At 52.2% G+C, this 21,515-nt stretch overlaps 4 protein-coding genes across 10 annotated transcripts; 1 reads left to right on the top strand and 3 right to left on the bottom strand.

The window, feature by feature from the left end:
• Positions 1-1,031: 1,031 nt before the first annotated feature.
• Ly6g6c (lymphocyte antigen 6 family member G6C) lies at positions 1,032-4,711 on the bottom strand. Its single transcript, XM_034524109.2, has 3 exons — positions 3,593-4,711; positions 2,049-2,159; positions 1,032-1,693 (listed from the first exon to the last, which is right to left on the bottom strand). The coding sequence occupies exons 1-3, from the start codon at positions 3,645-3,647 to the stop codon at positions 1,479-1,481; spliced, it is 381 nt and encodes a 126-aa protein (XP_034380000.1). The 5' UTR covers positions 3,648-4,711; the 3' UTR covers positions 1,032-1,478.
• Positions 4,712-4,735: 24 nt separating this feature from the next.
• Mpig6b (megakaryocyte and platelet inhibitory receptor G6b) lies at positions 4,736-8,365 on the top strand. 6 transcript variants are annotated; one of them, XM_034524841.2, is made up of 6 exons: positions 4,736-4,936; positions 5,170-5,511; positions 5,666-5,756; positions 6,126-6,178; positions 6,321-6,397; positions 6,647-8,365. In XM_034524841.2, the coding sequence occupies exons 1-6, from the start codon at positions 4,876-4,878 to the stop codon at positions 6,749-6,751; spliced, it is 729 nt and encodes a 242-aa protein (XP_034380732.1). In that variant the 5' UTR covers positions 4,736-4,875; the 3' UTR covers positions 6,752-8,365. The 6 variants fall into 6 exon arrangements, with proteins under 6 accessions (XP_034380732.1, XP_034380733.1, XP_076772860.1 ...); XM_034524842.2 differs by lacking the exon at positions 6,126-6,178 and having other exon boundaries at positions 6,298-6,397; XM_076916745.1 differs by having other exon boundaries at positions 6,321-8,365.
• A 542-nt stretch (positions 8,366-8,907) lies between these two features.
• Ddah2 (DDAH family member 2, ADMA-independent) lies at positions 8,908-12,123 on the bottom strand. 2 transcript variants are annotated; one of them, XM_034524456.2, is made up of 7 exons: positions 11,718-12,123; positions 10,535-10,888; positions 10,294-10,393; positions 10,090-10,163; positions 9,872-9,991; positions 9,377-9,526; positions 8,908-9,214 (listed from the first exon to the last, which is right to left on the bottom strand). In XM_034524456.2, the coding sequence occupies exons 2-7, from the start codon at positions 10,829-10,831 to the stop codon at positions 9,098-9,100; spliced, it is 858 nt and encodes a 285-aa protein (XP_034380347.1). In that variant the 5' UTR covers positions 10,832-10,888; positions 11,718-12,123; the 3' UTR covers positions 8,908-9,097. The 2 variants fall into 2 exon arrangements, with proteins under 2 accessions (XP_034380347.1, XP_034380348.1); XM_034524457.2 differs by lacking the exon at positions 11,718-12,123 and adding an exon at positions 11,023-11,693.
• Positions 12,124-12,260: 137 nt separating this feature from the next.
• Positions 12,261-21,091, bottom strand: Clic1 (chloride intracellular channel 1). The gene is made up of 6 exons (XM_034524455.2): positions 20,823-21,091; positions 18,893-19,002; positions 18,344-18,469; positions 18,105-18,211; positions 16,004-16,185; positions 12,261-12,654 (listed from the first exon to the last, which is right to left on the bottom strand). The coding sequence occupies exons 1-6, from the start codon at positions 20,859-20,861 to the stop codon at positions 12,493-12,495; spliced, it is 726 nt and encodes a 241-aa protein (XP_034380346.1). The 5' UTR covers positions 20,862-21,091; the 3' UTR covers positions 12,261-12,492.
• Between the last annotated feature and the right edge of the window lie 424 nt (positions 21,092-21,515).

Here is a 21,515-nt window from a genome sequence, read left to right as displayed (position 1 = left end):
CTAGTTTGGTGAACAACAGTCCATTGCACGTATCCGTGGACCTGATCTATGATACCTCTCAAAACAATGGAGAATCAGTCCTCAGTGGCTCCTGGGACCTGCAGCTAGGCAGACTCTTCCTTCCCATTGAGGGTCGCTGAGGGCAAGGTTGAGCAGAGGGTTACCAGGCTCCCAATAGGAAGGAGTATTTTGAATTGAGAAGGGAAAGCTGCTTGAATGACCCAGTTAGAAAGCCACCTCAGAGGTGGAAACAAAGCCGGCTCTCAGACTGCACACACCTTTCCTTTCTGGGGCACCCTCAAGCTAGGCTGCACCTGCTTCTTGGCAGGCTGTAGTCTAAATTTAGGATAAGGGTTGTTTCTCCAAACACTGGTGTCAGTGTGCCACCCTCAGGTATGGGAAGGGAGAAAGGCTTGAAAAACCTGCTCTTCCATTTGGTCAGCCCAGCCTCAGGGAAACTCCCCAGAGACTTCTTAGGCAAGCACAGGGTGGGGTTGGGGGGGGTGAGATTTCCATGGAGAGGCCCTCCCCACCTCATTCTCCTCCTCCTCCTCCTTCTCCTCCTTCTCCTCCTCCTCCTCTTCTTTCTCTTCCTCCTTCCCTACCACCTATCTTTGCCTCCCAAGTGCTAGGATTAAAAGGGAATAAAGCTATTGCTTCTTTTCTTTTTTCTTTCTATTTTCTTGTGTGGTTTTTTTGTTTTTTTGTTTTGTTTTTTTGAAACAACATTTCTCTATATAGCTTGGCTGTCCTGAAACTCCCTCTGTAGACATGGATGGCCTGGAACTCACAGAGATCTGTCTGCTTCTGCCTTCCAAGTGCTGGAATCTAGGCATATACCACCACTACCTGGCCATCCCAGCCTCTTTCTAAGACAGGATCTTATGTGGTTCATGCTGGCCTTGAACTTGCTACGTAGTCAAGGATGATCTTGAACTCCTGCTGCCTCTGCCTCCCAGTTGCTGAGATTACAGATGAAACCCACCATGCCCAGATTAGCATTTACAGCTCCTGACAATCTAACACAAAGCTTACTAGACACTGACATTTATTTCTCAAGATAGAAAGAGATGAGCAGAGGGTCTGGTGAGCCAGGCCCATGCAATGAGGTCAGCGGGTCACTCCCTGGAGACAAGACAGGAGTTCTTCCAGACTTAGATCTCAGAGGCACAGCAGTGTGTGTCCGAGGAGGGAGCTCTTTCGGTGGCCAGTGGAGGAGGTAGAGTGTTCTAGAAGAAATGGGAAAGGACTTTCGGGGGAAGGGAGCGGAGGGTAACAAGTGAGGGAGTGGAGAAGTGGCTAGGAAGACCACTCTAGGCACAGTCCCATGAAATCAATGGCACAGGACTAGGAAAAGGATCTTCAGGAGAGCTGGGGGTGAGGAGGAGAGAACGTTCTGGAAAGCTGGAGCTCTGAGGACACAGGGAGAAAGGCTCGGGGCTACAGCAGGTGGGAAAAGTGTAGCCATGGAGGGGGTCTCAATGCAGCAGCCAGAGGCCAAGGCCAGCCAAGGAGGTGAGGGAGATGAGGGCCAGTGCAGGTGTGGGCCGTGGAGCAGGGCTGTTACAGTTATCCTTGTCACAGCAGGTGGTGTTGTAGTTCAGGCCGAGCTTGTGGTTGGTTTCATTGAAGACCTCCCGACAAGGCTCCTCTGGTGTGCCACAGCGCAGGGTAGAGAAAACCCACATCTTCCCTAGAAGTAGGAGCCAGCAGAGAAGGGATCAGCAGTGGGTATTGGCTGGCCTGTGTCCATTGGCTACTCTAGTGCCCCAAACTGCTTAGTTTCACCCTTCTTTCCTCATTTCCTCAAAGTCTAATCATCCTTCCCAAGCATGAGCCACGCCCCTCCTCCTGGGACCAGTGCCCATTCCTGGGGTCAACACAAGCATCCACTAACACAGTGGACACACAGGTCAGAGCCTGGCATATAATCATCTTTGGCTACACACATCATCACTTCTGTAACTCTCTGTCCTACCCCTGGGTGGGCTTCAGTCCCAAAGAGCATCTCCCATCCAGTCCCTCCCACCCAGAGAAGAGGGTGTTACCAAGGTACACGTTTGTCGTCAGGCACTTGTGGCCGGGCTCCAGGCGACAGGACTGGCGATCCACACAGCCCAGCACAGGGACTTTGTAGCAGGAGTGACATCGAGTGTCAGCTGGGGAGACAACAAGTTGGGCTGAGGTAATGGGACATCTGAGTCACCTGAGGACGAGCTGAGTTAGGGGTTAGGATGGAAAACTGCCACGTTAGGCAGGCAGTGCCTCACACCTGCTTTGTTCAGAGACAGAACAGGTGAGCGACATGGCGAAAGTGCAAAGTGGTGTGGGCACTGGGCGGAGGTGTTTGTCCTGTGTGGAAATCTAAATACCTTCCTCCACCCCAGCCTGTTTGAGATGAGTTAAGAATGGTACTAACAAAACCCCGGGGGCTGAGGACGTCTGGGATATGTAGGAACAAGGATAGGGTAGAGGTTAGGGTCTGCAGTGAGACTCGGAGTTCACAGATGCCTTCAGAGATGCCATGAAACTGTGGCTGGAAGAAAGCCACCGGAGACCAGCTTTAGAAATGGACTGGACCTCTGCCAAGAGCTTGGGAAGAACCATCTTGAATGAATCATCTCTACTGTTCTGGCACTCGCCCTGTGGAAGGGTAACAACACCTGGCAGATGGATCATTGGTCTATCTTAACATCTAACAAGAATGGAGAGGGTTGGTACAGTAGGTGGCACATCAGGATGCCCTGGTTGGCTAACTCCAGATGTGAGCACCCAAAGGGCCATGAAAGAGCGGTCAGCCCAGGGGTAGAGGAGTCTAGATAGCCTCCAAGGAACCAACCCATCTCACTTTAGGGTAAGTGCTGGGACATCTCCATAGAAGGCTCAGGGAAAGTTTCTGATTTTTGGAAAGGCTGCATAGAGTCACTGGAACCTCCCAGAAGGCTTTGCATGTCCAGTGAGGATATAGGCGTGTTGCTCAGGAAGAAGTGGGGAATGAGCTAGGAAGGGCCGTCACTGAACACCTCCATGAGGCATGGCAAGGGATCCTTTCTATGGGGACACAGCTCAGGGCAGTGGTGAGCGAAGGCAGGTATGCTAATTCTGGAGAAGTACGTGTTAGAACTGGCTAGACGGACATCTGGATGCTACAGTGTGCAGGAGAGGCGCACACTCACTGGGAAGAGACCTAGTACCATGTCAGGTGAAAAATGGGCCAGGCCGAATCGGGGCTAAGAGAAAATGGCAGTGGAGGCCTGGGTCCTTAATGGACCAAAGAGCCTAGGTGGGATTACATGTGTAATCCCAGCATTTAGGAGGTAGAGGCAGGAGGATCAGGAGTTTAAAGCCAGCTTTGGCTACAGGAGATGACAAAAAAAACATACAAGAAATGGAGTGAGGAAAAGGAGGAGAGGAAGGAGTAAGGAAAGAAAGGAAATGAAACATGGAGCCCACCATGCTCAAGCGATATCTGATCCTGGAGGCGCTGGCGAGACTAAACCAGGTAGGGTTGGGACTTCTTGGGATCCTGAGTAGAGGGAAGTATGAAGTATTGGGTAGGGTTGGGGTGGGGCCTGGGGCCCCCAGCACTCACCTGAGACCCAGCAGTAGAGTAGGGCAGACAGGGTGAGCAGGAGGAGGTGTTTCATGGCGAGGGTCCTGAGAATGTTCACGGCCCTAGCAGTTGACAGAAGATTCCCAGGGATCCAGCTCTGAGAGTTGAGCGGTCTTTTCAGAATTTATAACCCCGATGGCCCCTCCCTTCTAGGCCTCTGCCCTCTGTGGGCACCTCCCTCCCAATTTATTCTCAGCAGACTGGAGAGAAAGACCAGAGGTGAGAAGGGTCCAAGAGGGCCTGGGTAGGGAGGGGAGACAGGAGGAGGAGATGGGAGAGGGTAAGTGTCACTAGTGGGCAACTCCATTTTGGATCTTGGATTCAGGACCCCCAGCTGAGGGACCCCAGCCCTGGAGGAGCATCAGAAAAGCCTCTGTGACTTAAATAGTTACAAGGCTAGCTTCTGCTAGTTCCCAGGAAACAAACAGTGTGTCGTAGCCTGAGTTGATCAGCAGCTTTGGGTGCCCTGGGGGTGGGAGGACACTGATCAACATTTCAGCAGAAATTGATAAAACAGGCTGAATTAATGTAGATCCATTCCCCACCCTGTCTTCCAAACGACGCTCAGCCACAAGATAAAGGAAGGCTTGTGGCATCACGGAGAGTTTCTGTGATGTCATAGAGGCGGGGCTGAGGCTGTGTATTCTGTTAGGACCACACTAACAGGCCAAGGGTGCCCCTTACCACGCTTGGCCTTGGGTTTGGGAGGAGCACCTTGGGTAGGGAGGAGCACCTTGGGTAGGGAGGAGCACCACAGGCACCCAGAGGTGAGATAGGATCTAAGATAAGAGATAGTAAGGATCATGTCATACATTGAGCATTCCCATATGTCAGCTATTGTTTTAGACACCCTCAGTGTATTGATTTGGTTCTCACATGGTTTCATCTCTGTCTTCCTGATGAGGGAACAGGCAGCGGTTAAGTGGCTTGCTCACCTCACCCAGCTACTGTGTGGCTGGATGAACTCAGGATTCAAACTCAGGAAGCCGAGCTTCAAAATTTGTGGTACTTTGGGGCCACACTAGTTGTTCACAAAAAAAGTATAGCGCCTTCGCAAAGGTCTCAAGCACAAAATTTAATATGGTTTCAAAGTCTGAAGACTGCATGTTGGCTTGAGGGTTCCTAGAGGGATCCAGAAGTTGATAGCCTCACACTCGCTCTTATCTGAGCTCCAAGTCCGGCCGGATCCCCATCCCTGCCCCTCTGCTTCCCTCCGGTCTCACTGCTGATTCACTCCTGCCTCTGACCACCACATCCCAGCCATGGCCTTGGTCCTGCAGCTGCTGCCTCTGTTGCTCTCAAAGGTCCAGGGGAATCCTGAGGGTAGGCCATCCCTAGGAAGTTGTGATGGGTAAAGATGGGACAAACTAGGGTCGCCGTGTGTGTGTGTGTGTGTGTGTGTGTGTGTCTGTGTGTGTCTGTGTGTCTGTGTGAGAGGTGAGGGGGCAGGGGGCAGGGGGGAGAGAGAGAGAGAGAGAGAGAGAGAGAGAGAGAGAGAGAGAGAGAGAATCTGATAAACTAGCCCTATCTATATCTCCCTCCCCCACCTTTCCTAGTTTCTCTGAAGGGCAACCCTGGGGACCGGGTGAATCTCTCCTGCATAGGGGTCTCCGACCCCACCCGCTGGGCTTGGGCGCCTAGTTTCCCAGCATGTAAGGGCCTGTCCAAAGGGCGCCGTCCGATCTTGTGGGCCTCGACGACAGGGACCCCAACTGTGCTCCAGCACTTCTCCGGCCGCCTGCGTTCCCTAGACACAGGTATCAAGCGGCTGGAGCTGCTGCTGAGCGCCGGGGATTCTGGCACCTTTTTCTGCAAAGGACGCCAAGAGAATGAGAGTCGCACAGTGCTTCAAGTGTTAGGGGACAAGGCAGGTTGCCGGCCTTCGGGATCTACCCATGGTATGTCGAGGCCCAGATGCACAGGAATACTTAATTTGGACACACACGCGTGACAAAAAAGCGGGGCGGAATCTTACAGAGCGGGAAAGTTAGTAGAACCCTATGGTCTGTACCCCTGACCTCGACATCCCTCCCTGCCTCGCGGTCTCCCCAGGGTCCGAGTATCCCAAGGTCCTGATTCCACTGCTGGGCGTTGGGCTTGTGCTGGGACTGGGAGCCACGAGCTTGGTCTGGTGGCGGCGCAGGTGAGCGCTGGAGGTGGATCCTGGGTTAAAATAGAGTGTGACCAGTCAAGGCGGGGGGGGGGGGGGGGGGGGGCGGGGTGCAGGGGGGGAGAGCAAAGAACAAAAAGTGTCAGGAGGCCTGGCGTTTGTTATAAGAATGCGAGTGGTTAGCCCTTGGGTGCTAGGCTACAGGCTGGAATAGGGAACCCAGGCTGCAGAAACCAAACTGAAAAAGGCAGAAAGCCCAGAGAGTGGGCGGGACCTGGTTCCGGAGGAGCCTAAGTTGTTTTGCTGGTCGGAGACTGCAGTTTGCACAGTTCTTATTGGCGCCGCTTGAGGCCGAGGAACCAGTAGGACGAGACTGGTGACTCTCCGAGGACTTCCTTACAGACGCTCGCCCCCGCCCCCACCCCCGCCCCGGCCTGGACCACTACCCACATTTGGTGAGATTAACTACATCCCATTTCCCCTCTCCTACCCGCACAATCCCTAACCTTGAATTCTTGAGTCTGAGTCCTTGCCAGGAACAGACAAAGTTGTTCATTTTCTCTTCATCCTTCAGCTCTGTCCCTCCCTCCCACATAGCTCCAGTCATAAATGCTGAGCCACAGAAGCCTTTAGAACAGGAGTCCAAGATCTCAGGCCACCTGGACCAGGAGCCGGTAAGGGCCTGGGGATGGGGAAAAGGCCAGAATCCCAGAGGAAAAAGGGCCAAGAAAAAAAGCCTAGCTAGGTTGTTGTGGAGCAGCCGTGTGATCCCAGAACTCTGGAGGTTTACGCGGGAAGATGGAAGCCAGACTTCGCTACATAGTCGTCTTTACCCACTGTGGGGAAAAGAAAGAGGCTTTGATTCCAAGCTAAGGGGTCAGGTTGATGAGACCATATTACCTTCCTCCCTCTACCTCCTCCAGAGCCTCCACTATGCTGATCTGGACTACTCTGTCCTTGGGAGGCACCGCCGGATGTCCACAATGGTTCCTGGTGATGCCTCCACTGTCTATGCGGTTGTAGTATAAAGCGAAGCCCTTGTCCTGCCAACCCTTCCAATCTGGGGCTTCCCTGTATAACCTCAGCTAGAAGGGGGAAGGCACCATGGACAGAGGCACGATTCTAGGAGACTGGCTACCTGGCTTGTGCTCTCTGCCACTGTTCAGTTTTTTCAGCCTCTTCCATCTCTTCTATAACATCTTTCCTTCTCCACCGATGCCCACTCTGAAGATGATCAAGCTGTCCGTCTTAAGTTTTAACTCCCAAATAGATATCTTGTCTGTTCCCCTCCTTTCCGATAATGCTTTTTTGTTGTTTTTCAAGAAGGGGTTTCTTTGTGGAGCCTTGGCTGTCCTGGAACTCTGTAGACCATAGACCAGGCTAGCCTTGACCTCAGAGAATTCACCTGCCACTGCCTCCTCCCAACTTCTGAGTTTAAAGGCACTGCCTGGCCCAGTCAGGCATTTTGAACTTTAGACATAGACCTGCCTGGTCTTTCCTGCCTGACTGCACTCCCTTTATTCATTGATTGCAGCTGCTCAGCCACTGAAAGGTTGCCAGTGAGGTCGTACCACACGATAACTTTCACCCCTATTTAAACCAGGGTTTACTTTGTTGCTATTATCCTTGTAGATGCCCTGCCATTCTGCTTGCCTCTTTGTTTCTCCTCTCTACTCCTCTTCTAGGAAGCTAGCCAATCAATCCTCAGCCCTGAAATGACACCCAGTATTCCCTCCAACACAGATCGCAGACCCTGTACACTCTGTCTGGATGGCCTCAGGCATTTTTTACAAGGCTGCCTGGGTGGCCTCAGGCATTTTGCCCAAGTCTTGTCAAACCAGACTCAGTCTTTCTTAAGCCATCCCCTGGGTCTTCCTCTGCAATCTCTTGAAGAACCCAAGTTGCCCAAGCCAGAAACTGGGAGTCAGGGTACACCACCATCTCCTCTCCCACACAAGAACTTATCAGGATGCCACCCCTCCCCCTTTCCACTCCTTTTAAAGACAGGCTCTCCTGCGGCTGAGGCTGGCTTTGAAATCCTGCCTTCCTTACCTCCACCTTCAGTACTGGGATAAGAGTGACTGTAAGCATGCACCACCACACAAGGCCTTGTCTGTAGTAAGTCACTATCCTCTGTCTCCATGTCCAATGCTGCCACCAGAATGTACTTTCATTATGTGCTTCATGGGTGACCCACAGATCCAGATCCCTCTGATCTTCCTGCTCTGTCCTTACTCAAAACCAGAGAGATGCTCCCTGGTTCAGCCATTGGTTCTCTCCCAAAGCTTCAGCTCTGGGGACGTGGGCCTGGGCTTTGCATACAGGCTCCATCACTTGGCCTCCTCTTAGGCCTAGCCATCGTTTTCTGTGTACACGTGCCCTCCTTAGAGAGTTTCTCCGAAATGTTCTCCCTACAATACTTGTTGACTCTGAAATAAATTAACATTTTCCAGATTCCTTTTTCCTCTTTCTCACTTTCTGCCCAGATAATTTATCTTCAGGATTTCATTCAAATGTTGCTTTTTCTGGGATATCCTCACCCTAAATGCTTGCCTACTCCTGCACAAAATTTAACTCTCTAGAAACCCCCCTGGTTTTTCCTCATAGAAACAGACTCCAACAAATAAACCACCTCATTACAACATGTCTGTCGGTTTATAAGAAAATATCAGGAAGTATGAGTTTCCCTTTTGATATCACTGTTGAGCTGTGGTACATGAATGAACATCCTGGAAAACATCCCTTTCTTCTTTATCACATAAAGGCGAACTTGTCATCCACCAGAGCCTGAGTCACCTGACCTTTAGGTAAATTCAGAATGTGATCCGCCCGTGCACATAATCCTCTTCCCACCCTGCCTATACTCCCCACAACAGAAATGGTCTCTTGTCCCTCTCTGTACCTGAGCCCTGTGACAGAGTTGGGGTGAGTCAGGAACACATAAAGAGGCGTGTTTTTAAAATCAAAGAGTCCGGCTGGGCGGTGGTGGCCCACGCTTTTAATCCCAGCATTCAGAAGACAGAGACAGGTGGATCTCTAGGAGTTTGGGGCCAACATGGTCTGCAGAGAAACCCTGTCTTTAACAAAACAAAAGTTAAAGACTCCTCCTCCCTAGCACTGAGCCCAGCTTCAGGTTTCAACTCCACCTCATCTGTTTGTCCCAGTGAGAAGCCAGCCACAGCCCTTATCTAAAAGGCCAATTTTATTTTATTGGTTTTGACAGAGAGAACTCACCCAATGGCTCCAATTCTTTGTCCCATACTAAGTCCTTCCCTATCCTGGGGCATCTCCCCACGACTACCCAGCCTCTATTACCTGATTCTACCCCCTATACGGCTCTATTCCTAGCCAGTTGGATCCCCAAACGCAGACCCTCAGCAGTGGGGGCGTGTGCTGAGCACCAGGCAGAGGGAACTGAGGCCAGCTCCAGCCTTCTCCAGTTCCGAGCAGGACACAGGTACCAGGGTGACGTCAGAGAGCTTCTGCAGAGCCTGCAGGGAGGACCCCAAGGATGTTTTGATACCAGAGCCACGCCCCCTCTAGCCAGTTCCTAGCGGTCCCACCCAGGCTTCTGAAGAAGGGCCCCCTCCTTTCTCCCACTGGGGAAGACAGACTTCTTTCTCTGGTTGGGGGGCGGTTTTCCCCTCCCTCACCTCTTGGCTGTTGGGGAGGTCCCCACCTCCGCGGTGCAGGAGGAAAGGTGTGGCGCCAGGCAACCCAGGACGCAGAAAGAGACAGTCACTAGCTGCGTCATCTGGGAGGGTCAGAGAGGCGTAGGGGTGATCAGTCAGCGCTGCCATGGCCTGGAGAGAGGAAGAGGGCGTTGAGGTCTCCACAACTGAGTCTGCCTGACTATCACAAAGGAAGGCCTTGGAGCAAGGGTTACTTTTGTGAGATAATGACAGCAAGTATATAATGCCTGGTGCGTCAGACACAGTCGGTCTCAGGCACCTTAGCTACGTCTTGCTTCTGTAGCCCCTCTCCGACTCTTGTTTCTTCTGTACCCCATGCTTACTAGGGTGTCCCTTTGTGTTAGAAGAACATCTTAGTGAAGGGCTGTGGGCAATTGCCAGCTTCTGTGCCGCCCTTGCCCTAAACCACGCCCACTTTGTTGACCACGCCTTCGCCACAGCTCTGCCCCGCCTCACCCTGACTGCTTTTTGGGCAGCCTCGCTGCTTCCAGCCACCACGGTGCGAGGTCCCCCCATGCCACAGAGGCCGCGCAGGTGCGAGGAGCCTGAGACCGGTACCGTAGAGACGGCGAAGTCCTAGGAGCGCAGGAGGATTTAGGGGTGCGTAAGGAGCACGGGTCAAGCCCTTAAGCACATTGACGGCACTCCCTCCCCAAGCTTCTCTGGTTCCTCACCCGGAATGTGTCTGCCACGATCTCAGCTCCTCGATGATTGGTCCACTTGGAGAGGCCTACGAAAAACTCCCGGCCTGAACCCCGGGAGGATGTGAAGGTTTGAAAGCCAGTATGAGTTTTGAGTCAAGACCTGAGATCGCCTAGTCTCCCAAACTCTGCTTCCCTTGCCAAGCCCACAGAGGTGCTGACCATCCGTAGCCTCACCGGTGAAGAGGACGTCAGTGCCGTCCAGCGTCGCGTTCTCATCTCCCATCTCCACAATTCGGAGCCCCAAGTCCTGGAGGGCTTTACGGACTCCATCAACCTTAGAGAAGAGAGAGCAAGCAGAGACATCCTCACTCCCTATTTCCTGCCAACCCCAGACATACAGCCTCCTCCCCTCGACCTTCCAACACCCCACCCCGCGCAATGCAGTCCTCCAACACACCCTCACCCTGGCCCTCACCTCAGGCCTACGCGCTGGGCTCCAGGGCCTTGTGATTAGGGCTGTGTCTCCTTGGATCACAGCCGTGTCACCAAGCAGTGGTCCCAGCGGCAGTGATTCCTCAGGAGGCAGTTCAAGCAGCTGCAACCCTAGTCGTTGCCTCAGTTTACCTCCTAGTACTCCATGCTCTCTTTGAGCTTTAGCCAGGTCCAGAGCCGGAAGACCAGCGCCAGCACCTTCCCCAGATGCCAAGCTCTCGGGGACACCCCGGATCAGGGCGTGGGAACAGCGACCCAGCCCCTCCCCCGGCGTCCCCATCACATCCACACAGAAGCCCCTTCCAGCCAAGCTGTTTTGATTTTTCTCTTCACTTGTCTGAGAAGAAACAGAAAGTGGCGGGGGTTGAAGAGAAAGACATGCAAAGAGAAAGGGGCAATGTTATAAAGCTTTTAGGTCTTCCTCCTGCCATCTCCAGGCGCCCCTCCCACTCTGCCCCACCCCCTCCAAACCTTCTAGCTCTGTGGACCCCGCTCAGCCGCGTTTCACAGGGGATCTGCTTTAAGAGGCGCCCAAGGGAACAAGACTTGGATCCTTAATCTCCCAAACACCTGTTGCCCCTGCTCGGGGCTCCGTTAGGTCCCTGCCCCGCGCCCCTCCTGGCAGCCGCTAGGATGCGCTCACTCCCCAAAAATGCGGCGGCCCCGCCCCCTTAACCCTCAGCTGCTCGCAGCAGGGGGGACCCAAAGTCCTGCCAGGGACCCGCAGAGGTTATGGGACTGGAAAAGAAAGCTGGATGGTGAATCAGATCCTGGGGTGTGAAGTCTCGAATGCTCGACGGAGAAAGGGGATCGGGGGCAAATCGGAGGAACTAGAGTCTAAGGAGTTAAGCATCCTCTCTCTCCACCCCGGGTCGTCGCGCTGCCCTTCGAGCGACCCAGTACAAACCAGACTTAGTCCCGGAGGACTGGGAGAGGTCTTAAACAAAATCTGGAGGGCGGAGAAACGGGGGAGGGGCGCGGCGTGGAACCACTCCAGGCTTCAGAACTCCGTACCCCTGTTCATCTTCCTCTAAAGTCTACCCCGCCCAGCTCTTCGCCCAAGCGCAGGTTATTCGCACACACCGTCCGGTGCAGGCACGTATGTAGCACCCCCAAACTCCAGCCTCCCCATACCGTTAGGGAGACAGCCCCCTCTCCAGACTCACCAGCGGCCACCTCCACTCCTGCAGCCTGGTGATTTCGGCCTTGGCCCCACCCCCAGAGGAGAGAGTTAATGAAGATGGGAGTGTGAGTCTTCAAGCTGGAGAGACCGATAGCTCCGGTTTTTGAGGGGTTCCCAGGGTAGGCGAGCTCGCGTACGGCGATGGGGCGGGGGAGCGATGGTCTGGCGGCTCCGGGGCATTGTCTAAGCGGGACGGGGCGGGACCTTCTAAAACCACGCCCATTCCGCCCTGCTAGGCCGCGCCCATTCCTCCAAGGCTGAGTGCCCCCCTTCCCTGAACTCAGGCACCGCCCAGAGAGCGCTGCCCAGGCCCACCCAGATCCCACTGACCCTGGCTGCGGGGCTACAAACGCGACATGGACCACGGAACAGCCCTCTCACGGACAGATACAAAACATGGCAGACCCTGTACAAACACTCCCCTCCTTAATTCCTGGCAGATGCACTGAGCTTAAGATCACTGACCCTTACCTTCTTTTGGAGCCCTTTACACTTTAAGCCGTCTTTGTGTAAAAACAACACTAGATTTTTCCATTCTGTATTTTATTACTGAAATACGTTGTCCTACCCACCCCAACCCAAAATAAAAATCTTACCCTTGTCTGTTATCCTTTGCTTTACCCCCCAGCCCCACCCCCAGCCCCACACAAATGCCCCGGTTTCCTGCCCACTGGCTATTTCGGAGTGTGTCCATTATGCAGCAGCGTGGAAGCCTCTGTGGAGAGCACAGAGTGGGTGAAAGACCCTTTAAAAGGTGCTCATTTGAGAGCCCTGGCCACCTGCTCATAGGCCAGTTCTATCTCTTCATCGTCTGGACAGGTGGAGGCGAATTCTTCCCGAGCATAAGCGTTGCTCAAGTACCGATGTACTCCACGGAAAGCTTCTGGGATGGTGAACCCTCTGTACTTTTTGCACACCACCTGGAGGTTGGAGAGAGGTCAGCATGTTAGCCCCAGGGAAGACATGCTTGCTTGCTTTGGAGCTACTGAACTTTCTTTTCCTTTAGGGTCTGCCAGGTTAAAAAAAAAAAAAAAAACCAAAACAAACAAACAAAACAAAAACAAAAAAAACCGAGCCCTGTCTAGGATGCCAGACCATTCTGCTTCAGTTCTTACAGACTTTTTTGCTGCTGTTGTTTTGAGATAGGGTCTCTCTGTGGAACTCAGGCTGGATGGTCTCTGGAACCTTTTTCCTCAACCTGAGAACAGGTATTACAGGCATGCACCCTGTGCCTACAGTCTTCAAAAATTGTTCTTTTAGATGTTATTTATTTATTTATTTAGGCATTTCAGGACAGGGTTTCTCTGTGTATCCTGGCTATCCTGGAAGTTGCTCTGTAGACTAGGCTGGCCTCAAACTCTGGGATCCACCCATCTCTACCTCCCAAGGGCTGGGATTAAAGGCATGCACAGCCATGCTGGCTAGATTCATTTTTATTTTGTGAGGATGGGTGTTTTATTTATTTGTATGGCTGCACTAGGACATCAGATCTCTGGTATGAGTTACAGATGGTTGTGAGCTGCCATGTGGGTGCTGGGAACTGAACCTGGGTCCTCAAGAAGAGCAGCCAGTGGCTATTAATCACTGAGCCGTCTCTCCAGCCCCACTAGAGACTTCTTACTGATTCTTTCCCCTCTATCCCCATCCTCACCCCACACATACCCCGAGACAGGGTTTCTCTGTGTAAACCTGGCTGTCCTAGAACTCACCTAGCAAGTTCCATGGTCACTAAAACTAAATAGAAAGACCCTGTCTCAGAAACTAAAATAAAGAGGAGACAGAAAGACTGAGAAATGGCTCAGTGGTGAAGTGCGCCCGCCGCTTTTGCAGATGTTTCGTTTCTAGCCCCCTTGCTGGGCAGCTCCAGTTCCAGGGGATCTATCTCCAAAGAGGTATGTGTATGTGTGATTGTGTGTGTGTGATTGTGTGTGTGTGTGCCTGTGTGTGTGTGTATGTGTGTGCCTGTGTATGTGTGTATGTGTGTGTGCCTGTGTATGTGTGTGTCTGTGTGTGTGTCTGTGTATGTGTGCCTGTGTGTGTGCCTGTGTGTGTGTGTGTGCCTGTGTGTGTGCCTGTGTATGTGTGTGTGCCTGTGTATGTGTGTATGCATGTGCCTGTGTATGTGTGAATGTGTGTGCCTGTGTATGTGTGTATCTGTGTGCCTGTGTGTGCCTGTGTATGCGTGTGCCTGTGTATGTGTGTATGCGTGTACCTGTGTATGTGTCTGCGTATGTGTGTGTGCCTGTGTGTGCCTGTGTATGTGTGTATGCGTGTGCCTGTGTATGTGTGTGTGCCTGTGTATGTGTGTGTGCCTGTGTATGTGTGTATGCGTGTACCTGTGTATGTGTCTGCGTATGTGTGTGTGCCTGTGTGTGCCTGTGTATGTGTGTATGCATGTGCCTGTGTATGTGTGTATGTGCGTGTGCCTGTGTATGTGTGTATCTGTGTGCCTGTGTGTGCCTGTGTATGCCTGTGTGTATGAGATGATCCAGGGGATCTACCTCTATCTGCCCTCCAAAAGCCCCTGCACTCATATGTATTAAAACTGAATATATACAGAGGCAGAGACAGACACAGGCTAGGGATGTGGTTAGTCCTGGGTTCTATTTCCAGCACACACACACACGAAAAGATAATTAGCAAAGAGTAACATTATTGTGGTAAATTTTGTCTCCTTTTCACTTGACTTTCGGGTCATCTATTAGTACCTTGATATGAACAGGTTTTTAAAATTCCTTTGTTTGTTTTATATTTTATGTGTGTTGGTGTTTAACCGTATGTATGTCTGAGTAAGGATGTCAGACCCCCTGGAACTGGAGTTACAGACAGTCGGGAGCTACCATGTGGGTGCTGGGAATTGAACCCGGGTCCTCTGGAAGAGCAGCCGGTGTTCTTAACCACTGAGCCATCTCTCCAAGCCATCCCATCTCTTGATGTGAATCTTTTATCTTCAATTCAATTTCAGCTGTTTGTGGGGAAGAACTGACTGAGCACCAATTGCTTCTTTTTTCTTTTGTGTGTGTGGGGTAGTGGTAGTGTTGTTTGAGACAGGGTCTTATTCTGTAGCTAAGGCTGGCCTCCAACACACTCTGAACTTGCTACTTCAGCCTGTAGCACACTGAGGATTACAGGCACGGACCACTTTGCCCAGCTATTTCACTGTCTGGTGCTTCTCAGTTGATGGTGGAATGATAGTGGCTCTGTTTTACTAAATTACACTGCAGCTTTAAGGCCCAGACAGAAAGGAAACAGAAACTCAGGAAGAGTCCTTGAGAGAAAATGGGAAGCCTGGACTATGTGAAGAGTTACGTAGACCTGGGAGAATCCTTTGTTTGATCTGTGCATTTGGCGTGATACAGTTTCAGGAAAAGCATTCTTGGAAGCAACCCTGGACACAAACAGGCAGGCACACACAGGCCCAGAGGTACACGTGTATACCCAGACACTCATACACACAAACACACACATATACACAGACATATACACAGGCACACACATGCACATAGGCATACACATTCACAAAGACACACACGTAAGCCGGGCCGTGGTGGTGCACGCCTTTAATCCCAGCACTTGGGAGGCAGAGGCAGGTGGATCTCTGAGTTCGAGGCCAGCCTGGTCTACAGAGTGAGTTCCAGGACAGCCAGGGCTACACAGAGAAACCCTGTCTCGAAAAACCAAAAACCAAACCAAAACAAAAGATACACACGTATACAGACACTCATACATACAGGCACACACAGATACACAGATACTCATACATACAAGCACAGACATACACACAGATACACAGGCATACACAGACACACACGTACACACATGCACACAGAAACACAAAACTGAATGCCACTCTTAACTGGATGCTGTATAAACACGGGTTGTCTCATAGAATGTAATTCTCTTACTTGGGCAACATCTGATAAGAGATAAGCTGTGGTCCCTGGACGGGGCCCACCACTGGGTAACAATCTGTGGAAACCATGCAAGTATGAGTACCTGAGGCTGGATGTTCAGCATCCACGTCAAAATCTAGCCATGATGGCAGCACCACTGGACTAGTGAGACTGCTTGGCTGAGTAAGGGCATCTGCAGCCAAGTCAGGTGATCAAAGTCAGGTGATCCACATGGTGGAGGGAGAGAACCGACTCCCCCCAATTTTCTCCTGATTTCCGTACCCCATTTGTGCCCTGCCCCTTGTAATAAATAAAAGGTGACCTTAGAGCTTCATCCTGTTTCATGGTGACCACCAACCATGACCCGACCACTGACCTGTACTATGTGAAGTTTCGGCAGCAGGTTGCAGTCAGCCAGGGTGAGCTCATTGCCATCCAGAAACTTCCGTTGAGAGACTCCCTCATCTTCTGCACTGGTTTCATCTACTTCTTCCGGGAGTGGGGATGTCAAGTAATTGTCTAGAACCTTCAGGGCTTTCAGGAGCCCCTTCTCTAGGTCTATGTGAGAGAGGAAGCTGATCAGAACTTTATGTTTGTGTGACATGTGTGTGTGTGTGGGTCAGAGGTCAATATCCATTGTCTTCCTCAATGGCTCTCCATCTTTCCTTTCTTTCTTTCTTTTTGAAGATTTATTTACTTATGTATATGAGTACATTGCCACTGTCTTCGGACACACCAGAAGAGGCCATCGGATCCCATTACAGATGGTTGTGTGCTGGGAATTGAACTCAGGATCTCTGGAAGGGCACTCAGTGCTCTTAACCACTAAGCTACCTCTCTAGCCCTTCTTTCTTTGTTTGTTTTTTGTGTTTTGTTTTGTTTTGTTTTGAGACAGGGTTTCTCTGTGTAGCCCTGGCTGTCCTGGAACTCACTCTGTAGACCAGGCTGGCCTCGAACTCAGAAATCCGCCTGCCTCTGCCTCCCAAGTGCTGGGATTAAAGGCGTGCGCCACCACCGCCTGGCTCTTTCTTTGTTTTTAAAGGTTTATTTACATGTTTTTGTTTCGTGAGTGTGCGAGTCTGTAGGTGTACATGTACACCTTGTGCATATAGGAGCCTGGGGTGGGGGGTGGGGTCAGAAATGGGCTCAGCTCCCCAGGAATTGCAGTTACAGGTAGTTGTGAGCTGTCAGGTGGGTGCTGAGAACCAAAGCCCAGTCCTTTGCAGGAGCTTTTAACCAGTGAGCCATCTTTCCAGCCCCTGCTTTATTTTTTAGACAAGATCTCGTTGTGAATCTAGAGCTTACCAATTAGATTCGACTAGCTGGACCGCCTGAGCCCAGGGTTCCTCCTGCCTCTACTTCCCCAACACTGGGTTACAGTAGCTGCCCGTCATGCATAGATTTTGAAATGGCTGCCGAGCCTCCAAACACAGGAGCTCAGTTCTCACACGTGGGTGGCAAGCACACAGGTGACTGAGCCACCTCCCCAGCCGCCGCCTTGCGATTTACTCCCCCAAGCCCTAGAAATGGAGCCTATGGCTTCACACACTAGTCAAGCTCTGTATACCGAGTCCCACCCTCTCCCTCAGGCTCCCAGTCAGTGTAGAAACAAGTCTCCGCCACTTCTCAAGCAAACCCAGGAAATGGAAGTTATCTCCACTCTACAGGTCTGGAAGCCGACGTAGAAAGGTGTGGAAGACCCTCTCAGAATCAATCATCCCCCAACTCCACCAAAATAAATTAAATAAATAAATAAATAAATATGCAAATTAGTGAAAGCTGTCTGTGAGCCTGGTAATGCTGCAGTGCAGGTGGTGGTGTGGGGGGGCACACATGGGGGTGCATCTTAAGAACGAACTGTAGGGCTGGAGAGATGGCTCAGTGGTTAAGAGCACTGACTGCTCTTCCAGAGGTCCTGAGTTCAATTCCCAGCAACCACATGGGGCTCACAACCATCTCTAATGGGATCTGATGCCCTCTTCTGGTGTGTCTGAAAATAGGGACAGTGTACTCACATACATAAAATAAATAAGTCTCTGAGAAGAAGGAGAAAGACAGGGGAGAGGGGGAGAGAAGGGGGGGAGGGAGAAGGAGGAGGAGGAAGAAGAAGAAGGAGGAGGAGGAGGAGGTTAAGAGCATTGGCTGTTTTTGCAGAGGACCTGAGGTTTGATTCCTAGCCAACATCTGTAACTTTAATCCCAGGAATCTAATGCTCTCTCTTGGCCTTCAGGCACTGCACGCACAGGTCTCAGAGACATACAAACACTCATATACATAAAAAATAAATAAAATCTCAAAAAAAGAGAGAAAAACCCCTGAAAGTCTTAGCAACGAGACAGCAGAGAGAAGGGGTAAGGCAGGAATGGGGGGTCAGAAGAGATCTGGGAACATCTGCTCCATCTCCCTGACAGCTGAGCTCACAGGGGCTCCACACATGACCCAACCTTAGACCCAAGCCCCTAACCCATGAGACTCACTGTCATTGAGGGCTGGGTTTGAGTTCTTGATGTAGGCAGAAAACTTGGCAAATATATCCAGCCCTGAGGTGTTGGACTCAGGGTTCAGAGCAGCCAGCTTTGGGTACCTGGAAGGCATAGGGATAAGGTAAAGACCTTTCTGGGGGACTCTGCCCTACGGCCAGCAGTCCCCCCATTTCGACCTTTGTTCCGCAAAGCCTCCCAGCTCCCCTTTTCTTTCCAAGTGTCCCTCCCTGTACCTGGGAGGGCAGAGCACGGCCTCCAGGAATTCCTCGATCTTGTTGGTATCTGTGTGTACTTCGGTGCCATACAGCAAGAACGGGAGTTGCCCACCAGGGCAGAGCTTCTGTACAGTCTCTGTCCGCCTGGAGAAGGGGCCACGTGTCAAGAAAGGAAAAGGAGCAGGGCAGTGGTGGCTCACGCCTTTAATCCCAGCACTTGGGAGGCAGAGGCAGGTGGATTTCTGAGTTCGAGGCCAGCCTGGTCTACAGAGTGAGTTCCAGGACAGCCAGGGCTACACAGAGAAACCCTGTCTCGAAAAACCAAAAAAAAAAAAAAGAAAAGAAAAGAAAAAAAGAAAGAAAGAAAAAAGAAAAAGAAAAAAAAAAAGAAAAAGAAAAAAGAAAGGGAAAGGAGGGGATCAGAAACAGGGACATCAAGATGTAGGAGAAACAGATTTGTCCCAAACGAGAGAGAACCGGTTTAAGGTAGAAGGGTTCATGAGAGTGCGCATGCGCATAGACGTGCACAAGCGTCTACACAGTCTAGAGGGTCAGAAGTGGGCCCACCTCTTGGTGTCCACAGTGGTAACGTTGAAGGTGACTCCCTTGAGCCAGAGCACCATGAACAGTCTCTGGGAGAAGGGGCAGTTTCCAATCTTGGCGCCATCACTGCCAGCCTGAAAAGCAACCGCACCCGCGTTAGGCCTGGCGCACCGGGTCTTTACCAGGCTGCTCTCTGAACCTCCTGTTAGTCTGACATACACTGCTACGATCTCTAAGGCACCCCCAGAGCTGAATTATTTCCCCCTCTGGGCCTGGATCAGATAAGGTAGGCTGGTGGCATCCCAGTGACGGACAGGTGGGAAGAACAGCTAAGTCTTGGCTAAGCTTTGAGAATCAGGATCCAAAAGACAAAGAATAGGGGACTTGGTGGGGCTGGAATCGAATACTGGATCTTCTCTGGTGGAACGGAGAGGTAGGGCAGGGCTTAGAAACCAGGGTCCCCATTCACTAAAACCTCTATCCAAGCAGTTTCTGGAAGCTGGGCCGGGCAAGCCAGAAGACCTAATCTCACCTTAGATATATGGAGGGCCTAACAAAGGGGGCAACTCTCTAATTGGGTGCAGGTGACCTCATCCCCCAAGGGACACCTCCCCCTAGACTGAGGGTGATTCATTTCTGTGTCTTCAGGCCTCATCAGCTTCCTTCCTGGCAAGGAAGTGGGGGCAGGGACCTATACACACGGTGGCCTAGGCAGCCACCGCCACCCTTACAGTTCCCCAAACGCTTGCTCATGTCCTCTGGTTCTCCAAGATCCTCCTCACAGGACACAGGGCCAGGATCTCTACAGCATCACCTCACCCAGGGTAAAAATAGCCCCTGGAGGCGAGTGTGAGGTGGGGACCACACCTAAGGGGCGGACCCAGGCTCTAGTTCACTTCCCTGGGCCAAAACACTGGGAAAGGCTGCCAGGGAAAACCCAGAAAGAAAAAAAAAAACATAGAGAAAAAGAGGACACTGGACACACAGACGAGATGAAGGAGCGCAAAGTGAGGCCGAGAAGCAAAACCGGGGCGAATGTGCTCACTGGGAGGGGACCTGCCCGGAGAGGAAGGGACGTACTCGGGGGTATGAGGAAGGGTGGTGCCAGAGGGGACGGGCCAGGGCAGAGGCGGAGGGCGGCAGCCCGCGGTTTCTGAAGCCCAGAACCATCTCTCCTTGACCACACCCACAGCGAGGAAAGTGTGAAGGGGGAGGGCGTGGGCGAGGGGCTTTTTCTTCCATACCCATCAGCCCTGCATTTTCATCTAACCCAAGGAGTCTCTCTTTGGAGCTCTTCTCTCCTCTCTTCATAAGTAACTACTGCTAAACTTTAATCTCCTTCCTGCCTCTCCGTCTCTAGGCTCCCTCAGCTGGGGGATAGTTATCTCAGCCATTGATTGTGCGGCTTCCTGAAGGCTCTTTCCTTCCACCCTGCGACACACTCATCCTTCAACCCTACCGGATCTCTCTCTCTCTCTCTCTCTCTCTCTCTCTCTCTCTCTCTCTCTCTCTCTCTCTCTCTCTCTCTCTCCTCTCTCTGCCCCATATTTCTTTCATACGGCCACACGTCCTAGACGATTCTCCTCTGACCTTCTCGAACCCCACTGTCCCTTTCTCGGTCCTTCTCGGTCCTTCTGTTGTCTGGACCCCTGAACCCCGCCCCGTATTCCATTCACTCTCCCACTCCTGAAAACTCCCCTTTCTTCACCTTTCTCTCCTTTCGGCTGCTGGAAACCTCTTCTACAAACTTTTCAGAGCGAGTCTAGAACTCTCATTATCGTCTCACAAGTCCCGTCCCCCCACCCCACCCCCGCACCTCCCAGCAAAACAGCTCCGGGGCTGGGGGTGGGGTCAGCTAGGAAGGGGTTGGGGGGTGAGAGCTGGAGCCCGGGAGAGGGGAGGATTGGCTTGCAGAAGCTCTGAGAGTGGCCAAGGAAAGAGAAGGTGTTCTTACCTTCACGAACAGTTCGACCTGAGGTTGTTCTTCAGCCATGGTTGCGTCGGGGACCAGGAAGCAGCCGTCGCTGGGGGAACTGGGAGGGGCCCGGGCAAGGGAAGGCGGGTCTCACGGCCCGGGATTCTCCTCCAGACTCAGGGCTGTCCCTTCGGCGCAACCCGAGTCCGATCAGACCCTTTGGTTCGCTCCAACGCGGCTTCCCCACAGGCCCAGCGCACCCCACACACAGCTGCTCCACCTCGGTTCCTCCCGTTTAGCTCAGGGAGCAGCTGACTCACCGGCCGGCCCCGCCCTGGACCTGGGGAGGGGACACGAGGGGAGGGGACTCGGGGATCGTGGGAGTGGGTCCGGGACGGAGGCCAGAGGTCTCCCAGGGCTCCCTCGGTTCCCTGACCTCTCCTAGACACAGCACCATTTTCGTGCCTCAGTTTCCTCGCTTCGTTAGTGAGAAGGGTGGCCACTCTCAAACAGGGAAACTTGACACTAACGAACTGTCCACGACGATGCAGAAAGAGAGTTTGAGGATGCAAGGGTTCTGTGTTTTTTATTTTGTTTTGTTTTTTTCAGTTTTCCAGTCAGTCTTCTGGTTTGCTGGGACTGTGCTCTGTGTGTGTGGAGGGGGATCGGGAAGGAGATAGTGAGGCGAAGAATACAGATTGGTGAGGGACACTCCAAAGTACAGCCGGGAGA

Source organism: Arvicanthis niloticus, chromosome 20 (genome assembly GCF_011762505.2).
Source record: "Arvicanthis niloticus isolate mArvNil1 chromosome 20, mArvNil1.pat.X, whole genome shotgun sequence".
Classification (NCBI taxonomy): Eukaryota; Metazoa; Chordata; class Mammalia; order Rodentia; family Muridae; genus Arvicanthis; species Arvicanthis niloticus.
The sequence above is the reverse complement of the archived record's forward strand: the minus strand, read 5'-3'. Positions and strand labels throughout refer to the sequence as shown.